Here is an 18,791-nt window from a genome sequence, read left to right on the forward strand (position 1 = left end):
CCTCGCCTTTATCCAGGTCTTTCAGCAGGTCAGCCTGGTATGCCTGGAGCACCGCCATCGTGTGCAGCGAAGCAACAGCCTGACCTGCTGCTGCGTATGCCCTGCCATTCAAGCGAGATGTATCCTGAAGGGGCTTAGATGGTCAGGAGGGAGTCTTAAGAGAGGATGTCTCACCATAGAGAGATCGCTAGCCAGCGTCTCTTCTACGGGGGGCATCTTCTCATAGCCTTTATCGCGCATCGCCTCGATGTTGGCATGACTCGTATGCTGGAATCGATGGATGCGTGAGGAAAACGGCCTCTTCCATTCCTTCTCGATCTCTGTATGGAGTAGTATTCGCGCGGTGTAGACATGGCTGTCTGTGTGCATGCGCTTCAGATGTGTGCGCAGAAAACTTCTCACACAGCGCTCGACTGTTCCGCAAACAATTCCGAGCGTCTTTTATGCTCACCTTGTGCCTTCGGGCAGTCCTTATATTGAGTCCTGATACGTGAGTTTGAATGATAATGCACACGTTGGCGGTAATGCATAGACGGACATTATTTGAAAATGTGGACAGTGCCAAAATAAAGGTGCCTATTTATACTACAGATATCGATATTTTACGCGTGGCATCGATGCATCGTATCGTCAGACATCGTTTCGATTAGGGCTGCACGATAAATCGCATGCGATATTTAATGCGCATCTTGTCAGAAAGCCGGTTCTGTAATCAGCGGTAAATCTCCATCACCTGCGTGCTTTCACATTGAGCAGCATTAACTACACAGAGCTGTTGTTCACTGATGAGCTGCGCAAAAAATCGCGCGAATATGAACGTGGTTTTGCGCAGCTCGTCAGTGAACAACGGCTCTGTGTAGTTAATGCTGCTCAATGTGAAAGCCTGCAGGTGATGGAGATTTACCGCTGATTACAGAACCGGCTTTACTGATAAGTTGCGCGTTAAATAGCGCATGCGATTTATCGTGCAGCCCTAGTTTCGATCCATATCGATGAATCATTATACCCCTATAATTAACTTCCTCAACCTACGCAGAATGAGGACAAATTATAAGGATCAGCTGATGTGGGAATAGCGGTTCCGCCACGTTTCAACCATTTAAAGGATACAGCCACATTATGAGTCAGTCTAAGTGTAGAAGAAATGGCTGAGAGGTTTGGGCAGAAACTGAAAGAAAAAAAAAAGTTACATAATACAATATAATTAAAATACATATTATAATCCATATGCATTTAAATACAAATTTATTATCTTTATAGAAGAAATTCATTCTAAATAAATTTTGCAACATAATGACAAGTTAACTGACTTGACCCTCAAAAAGAAGAATCTTTTTAAAATAAAGAGACTCAATTCTAAATTCTCCAAATAAATGAAAGAGAATGTCACATGAGTAAATAGAGAAGTGAAACCTACGTCATGGCCAAAGACTCAGCTCTATGGATAGTGTTATGACATCAGAAAGGAATATACACGTCTCTAAATATACACGTCTGCAATTATTGTTTTTAAATTTTAAACAGAACTAATTTTAATTGCTTCACAGTCCTAATGATCAATTTAACGGCATAGTGCAAATGGAATACAATGTGAACCTTCAAACACACCAAATCATATTCACGTCTTTTTGTGGGTTTTACAAATATTTAACCAATGAACAGCATTCAAAAGAGCTTGTGACTAAACCTGGTAATGCCATTGGTTCCTCAAACTGTCAGCGAAACCCAGACTCCATTCAAAATACAGTGCCATGCACAGTCTGGAGACAGATCTCTGCTTGCTTGCAGTGCAAGGGTAAATAAAGAACTGTTGTCTGAATAAGTATAGTGTTTTCTTTATTCAAGAAACACTATGTCTATAAAGACTAATGTTTTTTTGTGTGTGTTTGAAGAGTGGAGAAGAGTCTTAGCATTTACAGTCTAGGTGTAGCTAATATACTGTTTTATATATCCTGTACATAGCGCTTCATCTCTTATATCATGAGATTTTGACCAAATGTATTCAACAACTAAAAAAAACTGACCGCCCATATAGCTACAATAAACTTTATAACCTGGAAGTTGATGAAAATGTAATGCGATGCACTTACTGCCTCAGATGCAGCCGTATATGACGGACAAAACGTCTCCGGTTACCTAACGTAACCTCGGCTCCCTGACAGGAGGAAACGAGACATTGCGTCATCGAAGATGTCGCTTTGGGGTTATCCCCTCTTCCTCGAATCTACTGAAGCCTTATGAAATCTCACGGGCGAGAATTCACCTGCCAATGGCGTTCAAGCGTGTGAAATAGAGGCAGGCGTGAAATAAGGTGGCGCTGTACGCCATTGCCTCAGAATCTTTGGACTGAAGCAGAGTGCAGCTGACAAAGACTCTGAGCTATGTAACATGGCAACGTACGCAATGTCTCGTTCCCTCCTCTCAGGGAACTGAAGTCACGTTAGGTAACCGGAGACGTTCACTCTCGAGTCGGTCTCTCGACACTGCGTCATCGAAGGTGTCGCTTTGGGGATCTGATAAAATCCCGCTGTGTTGATAGCGAAGGTCCAGATCAGCTGCAAGCAAAGCCGTTGACCTCAGCTAAATGTACTTCACTCAACGGAAGACCTCACAAGCTCAGTGGCATAGCAGCTATAAGAGCAAGTTGCACAAGCATTAGACTACTGCAAACACATCACAGAGTAAAGGACAGCGGTCCCGCCTGCATACTGGATTAACCATGCACTCACTGCCAGCATTCATGCGATGGCACAATCGCCAAGCAATGTTTACCCCAGGATATGTGACATCCACGGTGTGAGCACCGTACCGTCACAGTGTGCTGGTGGCCAAATAATGCATGCGGCAGCAACACAGACATTATTGCATAATGTTGCAACCGGTGGCAAGCCTGATCGTGCGGTTAATGGTGGCGGTCGTGCCAATACCTAGTAATGATAGGTATTCCCACAATTTCAGTTCAAGTTGTAGACATAATCGTCTTGCAAAGGCAAACTCGCGATGCGAGTGAGGAAACATTCAAATCACAGAACTGACTAAAGTGCCCAGCACGAGTTGATCACGTAGAAGGGCGAGAGGTGATCAGCCTTCTTGTGCCACTCAAAATTCTTATTGACAGGACATTCTGCCGGGCGACTATAACTATGATGGAGTCATGCCGTTATAGCGGTATAACAAACTTAAAACAAGGAGGGCATACAGTCGCTGTCCAAGTACTCCAGCAAAAAGTCAAGGCAACTAACGGGCTATCTGATCATAAAGTAGATATATTCAGGCCCACATATATAATCCAGTCCCCTGGCCAAACCTGGACGAGGGCCTGTCTCAATGCGCTCACTTGAATGCACGTTTCAATATATATATTATGACTTAATGTCATAGCATAGCAAAACGTTCTGGACGCAAAGGCCATTACAGTTCCTGTCGCCCATATTGAGCGGAGGACGTGAGAACAGACATAAGAGAGCTGACAGTCTCGCTATCGTCACCTTATGAGTGAGAGCAAAGCAAAGCACTCTCTCCAAAGCCATCAGCCTGAGTGCTTCCTGGGAACTCTTAAAGGTAGAAACTTCTCGGCTCGAAATTAACAGAAGTATAAGTTACCAACTGTGAGCACCCCTGTGAAATGTGAGCTTGCATCACAGCAAAGCCCAGTTGCACTCTCTGGGTGGTTGAGAAGCAGAAGTCAGTGATGGTTTAATACAATCCCTGAATGGAATATAATCAGTCAATTGTCCAGATCCATTCAGCGCGCAAGCTCCACTCATTTAGAGGGGAGAGAGCCGCATTTGAACATTTCATGAATGTACACATTCAAGCAATGCTGGACTATTGAAAACGTAGTAATAAGCAACAAGCGTATTGGTGCATACAACATTAAACCAAATCTTACGAGTGACATATATTCACAGCATCCAGCATTAATCTGCGGGAAGAACCAAGTTCATATAAGCACAAAAACAGGGCAGATTGCTACAATTGTAGTGCCTGAATACTACTGAAATAATAGAACACAGAAAGCGGTGTCATGAAGGCATCAGTTTTGCATATGCAGTAGCTATTACTGTGAGTAATGGCACTGCACATCGGCCTATACAAACTAGTTGAAACACGTGCCAGAGAGGGGCGTGGCCACGAAATCTCTCAGTCATTCAATGGCTGCTCAGCAGTCTTCCACTGCACAGACAGAACATGCGGTGTGAAAAAGGGGAATTTTCAGGTTATAAAACCTAGCCAAAGCATTTTGCGAGGACCAACCCACCGCAAAACAAATACCCCGTATAGACATGCCTTAGTTCAAGTCCAAGATGAAGCCAGACTCCATGTGGAGTGGAGACTAATCTAATCGGGCAGTCGACTCTATGAAGCAACATCAGAAACACTCGTGATGCTCTGAACATAGAGGCAGAGCATCACGAGTGCCCGCCTCTATTTCACGTGCTTGAACGCCATTGGCGGGCGAATTCTTGTCCACGAGATTTCACAAGGCTTCAGTAGATTCCCCAATCTACTAGATAACCCCAAAGTGTCATCTTTGATGATATAGTGTCGAAAGACCAACTCGAGAGGGAACACATATTGCCATCAGTTGCTGGTCAAAAACATTGTAACTCCATTTGAGCTTGATTTTACATAAAATGTTAATATTATAATGGCACATGCAAGTGTCTGATCATATATAACCACAATACCAACTATAACGATGCAGCATTTATATTATAAAAAAAAAGGAAATGTTTTTAGTTTTACATTTCCTGAAAGTGGTAGTGGTTTTGGACATAGGTTTCCGCCCAATAGCGAAGATATATAAATTTGTTGTTTTATCATCACCAACAACATAAAGCTACCTGACCGTCTGTTCATACCTGACTTAAGCTCAAGTTTCACATTAAATATGAGTACTACTTTTAATATAATATCCAGTTTTAATATGCTATTTGAAGCAATGCATGTTTGTGCAACTTTGCTATAATTCAGTGCTTAGTGGTGAGCCGTGGGTTTTTTGCTCATCAAAACTGTGCCGTGGCTAAAAAAAGGTTGGGAAACACCACCTTAGAATTATCTCAAATACACCACTCACAAGTCTGATGCAATCAGCCCAAGAACAAGGAACAGAACAAACAGCCAGAGGACCTGACGGGAAGAAAAAAGAAGAGGGAAGGAAAGAGAAAACGTGAGAGGTTAAAGTCCATACAACATACAAAACCAAGGAGTTAATAAAATGCACAAGTTACAACCAATATAACATCAGATTACACAGCCTGGACGATGCATTATCATTAGTTTCAGCTGCATATTTAAACAATATATCACGCTCCACAAATAAATTTACACAACACTCAATACTCTGATATGCAAACAGTTTAAAAAGTAAACTGAGTTTGGTAACTGAGCTAAATGTGTCCTTACATAGAGTGTGATGGCTAGGGGCAGCAGATTAGGTGGGAACAGGCAAAAGGTGACCACAGGGTATTTGATGAACCCTTCATCTGAAGCACAGTCCGGTGTATTTTTCACAAACTCACATCTCTGACTGGCAGACAGGTTCATCACCACATCACACTGCAACACAGACCAACAAATGCAGCTGTGAAGGATTCACTGCCAACAGTTAGACAGCACCACATAGATCGATTTTATAGTTTACTCATGGTCATCGTAAGGAAAAAGAGAGCAAATGTATTTTTCACATTAATGAGTCATGACTCATTATTGTGCACACTCAGTAACTTCCTATACATCAGAACACTGGATGAATGGAGTGTAGTGATTTGAGTCATAAGCGATCACGACTGACAGGACAGGTAATCTAAACATTGCGTGAGCACATATTTCAGTTTCGTCCAACTCACCTCGTCTCCATTGCGGTTCGGTGTGCCTTCTGCAGGTCTGTCTGAACGCCAGACATTCCTATGAGGGACGAGGTGTGTGTTTGACTGGTAAACAGTTTTCTGGCAGCTGACACGATCCCATTGCAGAGCAACGGTGCAAAACAACACTAAGAGAAGAGCACGCATTTGGGCTGATTCTGCTTCAACATTGCTTTTCAACGTTCAACTAGTAGCTGAATTGTGGTAGATCGACGGCAACTTTAGAGGTTCCGTTGCGCTCTTTTCCTTCATTGTTGATAAACTCCATGTATTTAGACGCTGTGAATCACAATCTGTGGTTTGACCTAAATCACGCAGGATTACGCATTCTGTCACGAGTGAGACGACTAAATGAGAAGTGTGTCAGCCTGTCAGATCATTCCAATACTTCCTATACAAACAGCGTGACGAGCTTTCTTATCCGCCCTCCCTCTGTCCTGAGGTTAAAGAGACATTTCACTCTTTTCAATTTAAAGGGGTCATATGACGTTGCTAAAAATAACATTATTTGATGTGTTTGGTGCAATGCAATGTGCTTATGTGGTTTAAGGTTCAAAAAACACATTATTTTCCACATACTGTACATTATTGTTGCTCCGCTATGCCCCACCTTTCTGAAATGCATCACCATTTGTTATGCAAATCTTCCTACACAGTGACGTAGACATGTGGGGGCGAGTTTAAACAAGGCGTTTTAGGAGGGCGTGGACGAGTCTTAACTTTTATAAAGAATATCTCTTTGGGTTTGAGACTTTAGTCTTTGCAACTTTAGGGATCTTATCTATTCACGAACAGCTTGTAACTCCAAAGAGAAAGAAAAGCTTGAAATCGCATCATATGACCCCTTTAAAGGGATAAGGTTAGTTCATCCAAAAACGAAAATTCCGAAATCATTCACTTTCCCTCATGTCGTTTCAAAACCAAGACTTTCGTTCGTTTTCGAAACGGAGCCTCTGGGACATGGTGATGGAAATACCTCATGTGAGGAGTTATTTTTTTAATTCTCTCGCAAAACTATTGCGTTCTCAGAGAATCTTTGCGTTACTTAAAAAATAAGAATATAAATGTGTGAATATTACGTTTTTGTGCGTAAAAAGTGCCTGTACACAAACATGCCTGCTCTCACCCACACATACACACATACAACATAAACACACAAATATGAAAGCATGTTACACACATTTAAACACAAATATGAAAGCATGTGTTTTACACACACACACACACACACACACACACACACACAAGCACACAGTGAGATACAAACACAGTACACACACACAAGCAGGCACATCATAGATAAAATCATGGCATTTTTATACTACACAGTGCATTGTACTTCTGTGGAAGTGATTCAATTCTTTGTTCTTGTCATTCTTTTGTAGTGTTTTAATTGTTTAAATTTGTAATTCTGTTGGACTGCTTTAATAAATCTTCAAATTTATGTTTCTGTTGAAGTGTCTTAATTCAGCAAACGTTAAGTGTTTATGAGTTCACTATCAATAACACTATCCACTATGTCAAATTCTGAGGATTTTCTATTGCAAAAGATTATTTGTACAATGTCCTGCTGTAGGAAATTGTATTTTGTAAGCACAGACTAGATAAAAATGTATGCCCCACTTTACCAGACGCAGCGTCCCAATTTACCTGAAAAGCCCGAAAAAGGAAAATGAGTACTTAACATTTTTCAATCTTTTTATGTTTAAAACAACAACCAATATTCTTTCAAAAAACATAGTGGGCGATACAAGAGACTTTGAGAATTTGTTTAAATTGCATTATGGTCGAATAGATTTATTTTTTTATCAAAAAAGTGTCCCACTTTTGCTGACTTCACCCTATTTGTAATGTCATGTAACCAAAACTGTTGGTCAATGACATTTTAAACAGTAGCCTATTAGACTATGTGTCTTTTTTATTTACTTTTTTTCCCTCCTTGAAAGTGTTTTTAAGACGGCACTGTTTTAAAAAATATGAGTTTTGTTTTGGGTTAAATTAGATAAAGAAAAAACTGTTGCAAAATTGCTAAATTTTCAAAGTACATACAAATACATCCCCTTCTGAAAAAACATCTTAAACCAGCCAAGGGTTTGCTAGGCTTAGCCCTAAGCTTGTGTCCCAGCCTGACCAGTGGAAAAGTTCCCATAAACCCTCTAAAACCAGCCAACAGACCAGCCGGACCAGACTGGGAGACAAACTTAGAGACCAGCAAAACCGTATGATTTGACCTTCTTAAAAAGCCTGGCCAGCAAGTCAGGAGGCTGAAATGTGAATATATTCATGTGAGAGCAACCTTCTGACACTCGGTAAAGTTTGATGATCCAGGTGTATTCCTCCACCCCACTTGCTTTGACCTTTATAAAAGCCTTACTTGTAAGCTAGAAGACATCAGTATGTATATCTGAGAGCAGCCTTTTGACATTCTCTGAAGTTTCATTAGGCTATGTCAAAATCATTTGGAGTTCAACTATGATATTGGTCTGGGCTCTGTGAATAGTATGAATAATATAGATGTCGACCACTGGGCTCACTGTCTCATGTAATTTGTAAACAATAACGGACTACAATTTGCAAGTAATCTACCCAACACTATTTGGGGTATGTAATAATTTTTGATTACTAAATATGATAGGAATTAAGACCAAATGTTTCAGGTCAAATACTTTGATGGAAAATTTATAAATTACTTCCTAAAATGTTAGAAGGAAGCAGTGACCTTCTTGTTTGATAGCACCTGTCTGATAATCAGCATGCACATTTCCTGTGCTACAGTTCAGAGGTGGTAGTTTTTACCCATATTTAGGTATCATTTAATTGCTTTAAATAAATGTTGAAATATTGCTACAGTTGTTCCTTGAGGGTTAGGATTGTGACATTTGTTGAAATGTCATGTTGTCTCATGGCAAGTTTCGGCACTGAGAAACATTTGTGGTCATATCAGAACATCTGTCAACCTGCCTAGAATAGCTGAGCTGAGCTAAAGAAAGAGTGTGTACAAAAAAGTATATATTGTCTCATCTTCTTTTATAAGAATCTGCATGTTTGGGGGATCTGGTTTCTCACGCATTCAGTCATTGCAAATGAGAAGGGTCATGTCTCCGATCAAACAGCTGATGAAACAAACCGGGGGCCAGCTGCTTTAATACAGCCACTATGTTAAGACTGTGTCTAAAGTAGTCTGACCAACTAGCAATTAACGTAGGGGTAATCTGTTTTACTTTTCAGATTCAAATTAGACCAATCTAGAATTCAGGTAACTGATTTAAAAAGTTATGACCAGTCTTAAAAAAAACATTTGATGGGTCACTTGTAAGTTTATGCAATCGGACACTTTTCTCGATTACAGATTGAGCTATTATTTCTATTAAAGATTAATAGTGCTGAAGTCCGATGAATGTTGGTGTTTCTGCAGCTACAGAAGTAATTTTTTTCATCACTGTAAATATGAGGTACATGTATTTGTTATGCTGGAACATGTTTTTTTTTTTTTTTTGATGAAGGCTGTAGCATTTGACAACTGCTGGTATTGGTTTTTGAAGGAATGAGCACAACACAAATATTCTTATTTATTCAGGAATTCGATTTTTGCTCTAGTCAAGATGCTACTTTCATGTACAGTATCTAAACGGCCAAAAGTAGCTTGTCAAAAATGCATTATATACTTCACACCATCTAAGTTTGTGTCTCTATATGTTCCTCTGAGCTCTATAGCTGGGGCTGAAGGATTTAATATGGAAGCGTCAATGGGTAAAATTGGTTTGACGTCATGTCTTAACTATTTCAGGATTGTTTCTATCAGGGTTGGACTGGCAGCACCAATTGGGGTCTCAAATTGGGATCATTCATAGAGACACAGCTAACATCAAACCCACCACACACACACTCATGCAAACACATGTTATAATTAATAATTTAATTTAATTTAATTAAACATGTTGATGCCAGCTTTGACACCATCCTCTTCCCCCTTGGAATAAGAAGCCCCCTGGGACACAAACTTTCTAGCCCTCGGAAACTGTCTACTAAATGAAAGGTCAGGCAGGCTTGATGGATAGAGTTTCTCCTGAGGATGACTAGTATGTATTTGGCTCATGTCGTGAATTTTATGCAAATGCTGCACTGCAGTGGTGTTTAAAATATATTGCTTATAGATGGAAGTAGTAGAATATAGTAGCATATGGACCTTTAAGACAACAGCAGTTGCGGTTAATACAGATTCATTGTGTACATGACAAATTCTGTAAATTCTAGATATGTAGGAATGATTTACTTTTGCTCTGTGAACTCCAAACACTTGACTGTTGTGAAAAACAATTGGATATAAACTGTTCAGAATGTGGTTCCGGTGTTGACAATTTTTATATATATTTTTTTTCTTCATGAAAGATCTTACACCAAACTGGCTGTTTATCATTCATTCCTTACATATTTAAATCTTTTAAATTACTTTTACTTCAAAATTGTTCAAATCATAATTTTAATTATAAGTTTACATTATACAGGACCAAAATTCTGTCATTGTTTTCTAACCAAAACATTGTCAGTGTGCTCTGAGAAAAAAACTAAACAATTAAAAACAATTAATTAATGAATGAAATAAAGTATATTTATCCTACTATATCAAAATGATACTGACCCACTAATACAGACTGTTATTCATTTTGATTGTTTAAGTAGATGTGTGTTTTTGGTTGAATGTTTTGTCTCCTATAGTGATTTATGCTTTTCAGAGTGCAGTAACTCATTAGGACACTGAGTAAAGTAAATAAGCAATAAAATAAGAAAAACAATCTTGAAAGCAAGGGTTATTTATATGAGTGAGGTTGGGAGGGGTAATATTGGCTTTCAACAGCATGAAGTCTCATTGGTCTGCACTGGACTCTAATTCCATAAAGAGTTAAAGGGTTTCGCTGAGCCATCACAGAATGCTATCAAAACCATCTTTCAGTACAGAGGCCGCCCGCAGCTCCTGGTCTGTCCTGTTACCCAGATTTTCTTAAAGGTGAGATGTTTCTGACCTGTTACACATGCTATATAATTTCTGGATGTGTTTTAAGATGACAGTATACATTTTTACAAAATTTTATGAGTTAAACAAAGAGATGAGTTCACCCACATAATCGTAGAAGATTTCTTACAAAACAAATTGTGAGAAATCTTCTACCATTATGTGTGCAAAGTCCTCTTTTTGTCGAACTTTGGTATGTTTTTTGAGCTTACACACCAAAGTAATTCTTAATTTTTACAAAAGCTTAAAAGACACTTTGTTTTAATTTCAATAAGGCAATATATATATATATATATATATATATATATATTAATGACTATATATTAAAACAAAGTGTCTTTTAAGCTTTTGTAAAAATTAAGAATTACTTTGGTGTGTAAGCTCAAAAAACATACCAAAGTTCGACAAAAAGAGGACTTTGCACACATAATGGTAGAAGATTTCTCACAATTTGTTTTGTAAGAAATCTTCTACGATTATGTGGGTGAACTCATCTCTTTGTTTAACTCATAAAATTTTGTAAAAATGTATACTGTCATCTTAAAACACATCCAGAAATTATATAGCATGTGTAACAGGTCAGAAACATCTCACCTTTAAGAAAATCTGGGTAACAGGACAGACCAGGAGCTGCGGGCGGCCTCTGTACTGAAAGATGGTTTTGATAGCATTCTGTGATGGCTCAGCGAAACCCTTTAACTCTTTATGGAATTAGAGTCCAGTGCAGACCAATGAGACTTCATGCTGTTGAAAGCCAATATTACCCCTCCCAACCTCACTCATATAAATAACCCTTGCTTTCAAGATTGTTTTTCTTATTTTATTGCTTATTTACTTTACTCAGTGTCCTAATGAGTTACTGCACTCTGAAAAGCATAAATCACTATAGGAGACAAAACATTCAACCAAAAACACACATAATGACTATATGGATGTGTTTTATGAGATGTGGGTTAGAGGCATTCAAAAGCGAAGGAAGCAAATTAAGTTTGCTTCCTTTCTTTTATTCAGCAAATGCTTTAGAGTATTTATCTTCATTATAAGCCTAAGCATCCTCTTGCATGTTGTGTTTCAAGCAGAGTATGTAGTCTTTTATCAGACACTTGTATTCAAAGTGATGAATCCTCTTGGAGTAACCTGGTTTTAGATGTCATGCTCAAGGGCATAATGTTAATGGCTTATGGATGAGGTTTTTCATTTGCTGTAAATATTTCAAACAATTGAGCCTTATTTAAATATAGGAGAATGTTTGAAATCCAGAAAAATTTCCATATATTATCAAGATAACATAATACAGGTAATGTGGCAGAGCTGAGGGAACACTATGTGCTAACATTTCAATAACCCTGAAATCTGAGGCCCCAATCAATCCATCACCCAGCTTATCACTGCAGCTACAGTCCAGTTATAAATCTTGAGGAATTCTGGACATATGGGTTTTAGGAATTTTGAGAAAGAGAAGTTGTATTACTTTGAGGAGACAGCATAAGCCTGAGAGGAAGAGGAACGAGGCAGTCTCTGTATGACTGATCTGTTGCCTGATACAGTTTCTGGTTAATGTCTTTAGCCCTTGTTTGCTCTTAATGCAACACTTTGGATAATTTTACACACAGATATCAGCTTTCTGCTTCACTCACATGTATATCACATGCAGCTAAATGCTAGTACTGGGTGAAACATAGCAGCATAGTCCTTTTGACTCCACCCAGATTTATTTCATTTTATTCGTCTAATATTTTTACACCAAATACACCAAAACATCAGTATGTTCATGTCGTTAACTACAGTATATAACTATAGCTGTAATAATAAAATGTGTTGCTTAACATTACTATGGGCATCATGTTAATTGATATTCATCCTAATGCCAACAAATGTATGTACAGCAGCTGTCTGTATTATATGGTCAGCTCATATTCCCTTTTTTTGGTTGTAAATAATTTATACATGTGGGAATACAGAAGTGAATTACTTCATTAACTGCCAAAACAGCCACTTGATATGCTTGCATGTGCTTGGTGGGATGTTCTCTGTGTAATGAATGAGAGTGTTAATTGAGTGTGACTTGTTTATAGCTGTAGTTTACTGTGTTAAAAGTGATGACTGTTGATAGCAGTACTCAGTGGCTGTAACTGAATAAGGTGTGTATGTGGTGAACACAGCAGAGAAGAGCTTAGAAAGGCTGCACTGCAGAATTTAATGCTTTGAGATTAAATATTGTAAACCAGCTTTTTGTCCAGGGTTTCATTTACGCATGTCAAAGTAACATATGTAAAACATGGTTTATCATCTGCTCAATGTGTTGACCATCAAACAATGCTTGGACAATCACTTTTTAAGACAGTCTCACCCTGTACTCTATATTTCCTAACAGAAGAGCACAGCAAGCCTGCTATCATGTCTGAGTAAGTCTGTAAACACATCTTCAACTGGAAATTTCACATATACAGTTTAAAAGTGTAGAAATATGTTATTTCTCTCCTAAAATCCTAACAGAAAAAAGATGACCTCAAGCCGTCGGCATCATCTCAAGGTAAACATGAGCATTTGAGTCTGTTTGGTTTGTGTTTACTCTAGAGATGTGTGTTTTGTTGCATGTGTCTTTTCCCCATTGTTTGTTCTAGAGTTTGATACTGGGTATAGCCAAGGACCTGCTGGCGGCTGAGGAAAAGCAGACAGAGGAGGAAAGAGTTCGCTATATGGAGGAGAAATGTCCTCCTCTGTCTCTGCCTGGCTCACTGCAGGAATTACAGGTACACATGCATGAAGTCTTTTATTATTATTGCAGTATTTTACTCTGTTATGAAATGTTTTCTCCACTGTGGTCAGGACCTGTGCAAAGAGCTTCATCAGAAGATTGATGTGGTGGATGAGGAGAGATATGACCTGTCTGTTAAACTGGCCAAGAGCGAAAAAGAGGTTTTAAATGCATGGATTCTGTTCTCATCGTTTATCTTTCATGGGTTTGACTTTCAGCAAATAACACTGCATGTTTTTCTAGATTGAGGATCTGAAGATAAAGGTTCAGGACCTGATAGGTAAATTCAAGAAACCCGCTCTTAAGAAAGTGCGTATGTCTGCTGATGCCATGCTGCAGGCCCTGCTGGGCTCCAACCACAAAGTGTCCCTGGATCTTGGACAATCACTTTTTAAGACAGTCTCACCCTGTACTCTATATTTCCTAACAGAAGAGCACAGCAAGCCTGCTATCATGTCTGAGTAAGTCTGTAAACACATCTTCAACTGGAAATTTCACATATACAGTTTAAAAGTGTAGAAATATGTTATTTCTCTCCTAAAATCCTAACAGAAAAAAGATGACCTCAAGCCGTCGGCATCATCTCAAGGTAAACATGAGCATTTGAGTCTGTTTGGTTTGTGTTTACTCTAGAGATGTGTGTTTTGTTGCATGTGTCTTTTCCCCATTGTTTGTTCTAGAGTTTGATACTGGGTATAGCCAAGGACCTGCTGGCGGCTGAGGAAAAGCAGACAGAGGAGGAAAGAGTTCGCTATATGGAGGAGAAATGTCCTCCTCTGTCTCTGCCTGGCTCACTGCAGGAATTACAGGTACACATGCATGAAGTCTTTTATTATTATTGCAGTATTTTACTCTGTTATGAAATGTTTTCTCCACTGTGGTCAGGACCTGTGCAAAGAGCTTCATCAGAAGATTGATGTGGTGGATGAGGAGAGATATGACCTGTCTGTTAAACTGGCCAAGAGCGAAAAAGAGGTTTTAAATGCATGGATTCTGTTCTCATCGTTTATCTTTCATGGGTTTGACTTTCAGCAAATAACACTGCATGTTTTTCTAGATTGAGGATCTGAAGATAAAGGTTCAGGACCTGATAGGTAAATTCAAGAAACCCGCTCTTAAGAAAGTGCGTATGTCTGCTGATGCCATGCTGCAGGCCCTGCTGGGCTCCAAACACAAAGTGTCCCTGGATCTGAGAGCCAACCTCAAACAGGTCAAGAAAGAGGTCAAGGAGGAGGTGAGGGCACACTACAGCAATAAAGAAACCCATACCTGCCAAAGTAATTATTTCAAATATAATTTTTGATCTTGAAATTCTTATTTTAGGAGAAGGAGGCAGTGGGAGACTGGCGTAAGAATATAGAGGATAAGGCTGGCATGGGCGGCAGGAAGAAGATGTTTGAATCCGAGGCTTAATCAGGCAGCCATTTTTCTTGTGGAGTTGATTTCTGATGGACTTTCTGTTGTTGCTGTTGTACAGCTCGCTGTCAAAATGTGCTTTCACATCCAAACTACACATCAAACAAACCAACATTAACTAAGCTAATCATAATATTCAGAATGTCATGTACTACATGAGTGATCCATGAACTCACCTTAACAAATAAAAGCAGTAAAAGAAACTCCGTCATCTGATCTGATCATTCCTCATATTCCCAGTTCCTTTGATTCCTCTCATCATTCCTCATTCCTCTTCACATTTCCTTATTTTCTTACCCTACTAGCAAAAAGTCATCCTCATGTAATTTATCCTTTCTCTCTTTATCTTCACTCACTAAAAGATTTGATATATAGTAAGTAAGTGTATTTACTTGTCTCATTAGTGTGTAGTGCAGTTGTCCTTGCTAGGAAACGCTTGTTTTGTTAACTGTGTGGAGACGTGCTGATATCACGTTTGGTCTCGTTCTGTATCGCGTATCTTGTCAGTGTCTGCGCTTGCTTGGCCATTTGAAGTTTTAGCTTTTAGTTTTGGATCTGTTTTTAGTTGTTTTAATACCACAATTGATTGCTTCTGTTGTTCTCATTTGTAAGTCGCTTTGGATAAAAACGTCTGATAAATGACTAAATAAATAAAAAAATAAATAAAATATATGCTACATTAAATTTATATTTTTTCAGCAGTCATTTTTACATCATAACTTAATCATGGTGCTTATTGCTGAATGAGACCAGGCTGAGCAAGCAGAGATTAAGACTGTTCTGCTGCTTAACCTAAGCTCTTCCCATTTTTCCTTCCCTATATTTATGCTAATGAGCATCAAATGTACTGAACTTACTTCTCTGTATTTTTTGTTAATAAGGGGAGATCTGTGGATGAAATTAAGCATGTGTGTATGTATTCTATGTTTATATCATGAATCTAAGAAGTGCTATTATGTGAAATGGTTACAGGATTCTGATTACCCAGTAATGAAGAACAGAAGAGGAGCCTCTGGGATGTGACTGAGAGGACAGTTGGTAAGTGACTTGAACAAATATGTGTGTACTTGTTTAGTTATACATGTGAGGCCCAAATGTCCTTACTTATACGGTGAAATATCATGACGACCGACTTGTGAGAACATTTTACGAGGCTCATGTGGCTATCAAACTCATGTTTTCAGGCTGAACTACCACCTTTGAACGTACGATGGCCCAATTTTTTTTTTTTTTTTGCCAATGTTAATTATGTCTTTTTTGCTTTCTTGAACAGATATTGTCTTCATCCTGGTTAAATAAAGGTTACTTACTAACTAACTAAAGTTAAACTGATACAGAAAAGTCTCTTGATGGGAGATGTCTCAAGTTCAACACTCAAGTGTTTGTCACTTCATAAATGTATAAATATAGATGACATGTCACTAAATAACTATGTGTGCATACACAGTACTGGTTAAAAAAAGAAAGTCTGTATCAGAGTCGGGTCATATACTAACAATATTGCAGTATTCCACTGTATTGCATAGATAGATGGGTAACTTCAATTGTGAGTACTGAACCAAATACGAGACTACGCAATACCTTCTTTCCTGTGCAAGTGAGATACAAACACACACACACACACTGGGTTTCCATGTTTTATTGGGATGTTCCATATAGAAGTACTGTTTTTCATACTGTACAAACTACATGTTTCTGCATTCAGTTACACTTGACCGATGCTGAAGGACCATCTGCTCAACTCCCAAGAGTCTGATGTGACACAGGTCAACTGAAGTAACAATAGTTCAAAAGGACAGTTAAGAGACATCTTTTCCTGCAGTGATGCAATGGCAAATGTGCTGCTGATGTTTTACACTATTTGTTTAGTATTACAACAAGTTTTCATAACCAAAACATAAATGTTACTTAAAGGGTTAGTTCACCCAAAAATGAAAATTAGCAGATAAATTACTCACCCTCAAGTAATCCTAGGTGTATATGACTTTCTTCTTTCAGACGAATCCAGTCGGAATTATATTAAAAATTGTCTTTGATCTTTCAAGTTGTTTAATGCCACTCAATGGGTGTTGCATGCATCAGTCCAAAAGAAGTTAAATAAAAAGTGCCCATCCATAAAATAAAGTGTCTCACACAGCTCCGGGGGGTGAGCAAAGGCCTCCTGTAGCGAATCGATGCGTTTTTGTAAGAAAAATATCCATATTCAAAAACGTAATAATCACTTTAATGTAGCTTGCACCAACAGTTGTACACGGAAGCAGCTCCGGGAGCTTGACGTATGAGGTCAGCGTTGCGCATGCGTCGGTGAGTTTTGTGAAAACCAACGTTTGTTAACAGGAGCAAAGGAAGCCAAGTTTCCTTACTTTAGCAAAGGAAAACCAGTCTCCTCTTGGCTTATATCGAAATCCTCCGACATTCTTCTTTACAAATCCTCGTTTTGTACTTCTAATTAGTGACCGTTGTTTTGTTTTGATCTCTTCCCTGCGCTTCCGCATTTGTCACTTCTGAGCGGCGCATGCGCAGCGCTGAACTCATACGTCATCCGCTCGGAGCTAATTCTGTTAACAACAGTGAGCGCAAGCTAGAATAAAGTGATTATTACGTTTTGAATATGGATATTTTTCTTACAAAAACGCATCAATTCGCTACAGAAATATACACCTAGGATGACTTGAGGGTGAGTAATTTATGGGCTAATTTTCATTTATGGGTGAACCAACCCATTAAGAAAAACCTACACATCCATCAAATCATGTCAATAATTTCATGTATTTCATGTACCCTGTCCAGATACCAAAAGATGTCTGTCGCCCTCATGTGGCTGTCAGAGCAAAAGCAACAATTTTAATGGAAATAATCAGCTAAACCAGTGGTTTTCAATCCTGGTCCTGTTGACCCACGGCTCTACACATCTCTCTTATCTGACACACTCAATTCAGTACATGGAGTCTCTCCTAACGAACTGATAATCTGAATCAGGTGTGTTAAAAAAGGGAGACATGCAAAATGTGCAGAGCGATGGGTCCCTAGGACCAAGATTGAAGACCACTGCACTAAACTATGTTCCCCAGAGGAGAGGAGAGGAGAGGAGAGGAGAGAGAAATGATCACGTACTTCATTACTACATAGAAATTCTTTGGAGAAACCCAGAAGAGTAAAAAGATATAAAGGCGATCATATACTCAAACTGTTGTATGTAATTACAAAAGGTCAACATGTTTTGAAATTAACTGCATCTTTTCTGTAGTCAGGATTTTAAGGTTTGTGTTTATACAGAAATTAAAAAATCATTTAGCCTGAGAAATATTCACTTGATTAAAAAGTGTGGAAACAAGCTCCAGTCTTCATTTTACTGGCCTTAACAATCAGATGGTCTGAAATGGTTTTCCAGACTATTCAACATTCATTCTAGGGATGCAGGGAAATATTATCAGCTTTATTATTCAAAAGTTTAGTTATTATTTTCATTGAAAGCAAATGTAGAGTTCTCTTGTCAATTAGTTCTTGCAGTCTCTTGGCATTATAGATTTTCTTTGCATTATAGATGTTTAAAAACAATATAACTAACTAAAACTAATATGGGAGGTAAGTTAACCACTATCTTGGGATAAAGTGCCTTATTAAATGTAATTAAATAATCTATTTATTTATTTATTTTCTTACAAAAATAATTCAGGTGTTTTATAAGTTGTTGTTTTTTTTGCCCTTACATAGCCTATAGCGAAACAGAAACAAA

The 18,791-nt window shown here is 38.6% G+C and overlaps 3 protein-coding genes across 5 annotated transcripts in view; 2 read left to right on the forward strand and 1 right to left on the reverse strand.

The window, feature by feature from the left end:
* Positions 1–6,280, reverse strand: part of LOC107703293 (sodium/potassium/calcium exchanger 6, mitochondrial-like) — a 15,409-nt gene extending 9,129 nt beyond the window's left edge. For 2 of the 3 annotated variants that reach the window (XM_016505874.1, XM_016505873.1), the window contains exons 1-4: positions 5,853–6,278; positions 5,410–5,562; positions 5,081–5,133; positions 1,111–1,168 (exon numbers count right to left, since the gene is read on the reverse strand). In XM_016505874.1, coding sequence (XP_016361360.1) covers positions 1,111–1,168; positions 5,081–5,133; positions 5,410–5,562; positions 5,853–6,017 — 429 coding nt within the window. In that variant the 5' untranslated portion in view covers positions 6,018–6,278. Of the gene's footprint in view, positions 1–1,110; positions 1,169–5,080; positions 5,134–5,409; positions 5,563–5,852 lie in introns of all 3 variants that reach the window. The other variant, XM_016505872.1, reaches the window with a different exon arrangement.
* A 6,940-nt stretch (positions 6,281–13,220) lies between these two features.
* LOC107703299 (troponin I, fast skeletal muscle-like) lies at positions 13,221–14,035 on the forward strand (the record flags this gene model as incomplete). Its single annotated transcript, XM_016505880.1, has 5 exons — positions 13,221–13,286; positions 13,378–13,414; positions 13,506–13,634; positions 13,711–13,800; positions 13,883–14,035. Coding segments are annotated over exons 1-5 (417 nt in total), but the record flags the coding sequence as incomplete, so codon positions are not given.
* Positions 14,036–14,063: 28 nt separating this feature from the next.
* On the forward strand, positions 14,064–15,278 carry LOC107703297 (troponin I, fast skeletal muscle-like). The gene is made up of 6 exons (XM_016505878.1): positions 14,064–14,100; positions 14,192–14,228; positions 14,320–14,448; positions 14,525–14,614; positions 14,697–14,873; positions 14,963–15,278. Exons 1-6 carry the CDS (start codon positions 14,093–14,095, stop codon positions 15,050–15,052), a joined length of 531 nt encoding a protein of 176 aa, XP_016361364.1. The 5' UTR covers positions 14,064–14,092; the 3' UTR covers positions 15,053–15,278.
* Positions 15,279–18,791: the final 3,513 nt, after the last annotated feature.

The sequence above is a fragment of the Sinocyclocheilus anshuiensis genome, unplaced genomic scaffold (genome assembly GCF_001515605.1).
Source record: "Sinocyclocheilus anshuiensis isolate Anshui unplaced genomic scaffold, SAMN03320099.WGS_v1.1 scaffold947, whole genome shotgun sequence".
Taxonomy (NCBI): domain Eukaryota; kingdom Metazoa; phylum Chordata; class Actinopteri; order Cypriniformes; family Cyprinidae; genus Sinocyclocheilus; species Sinocyclocheilus anshuiensis.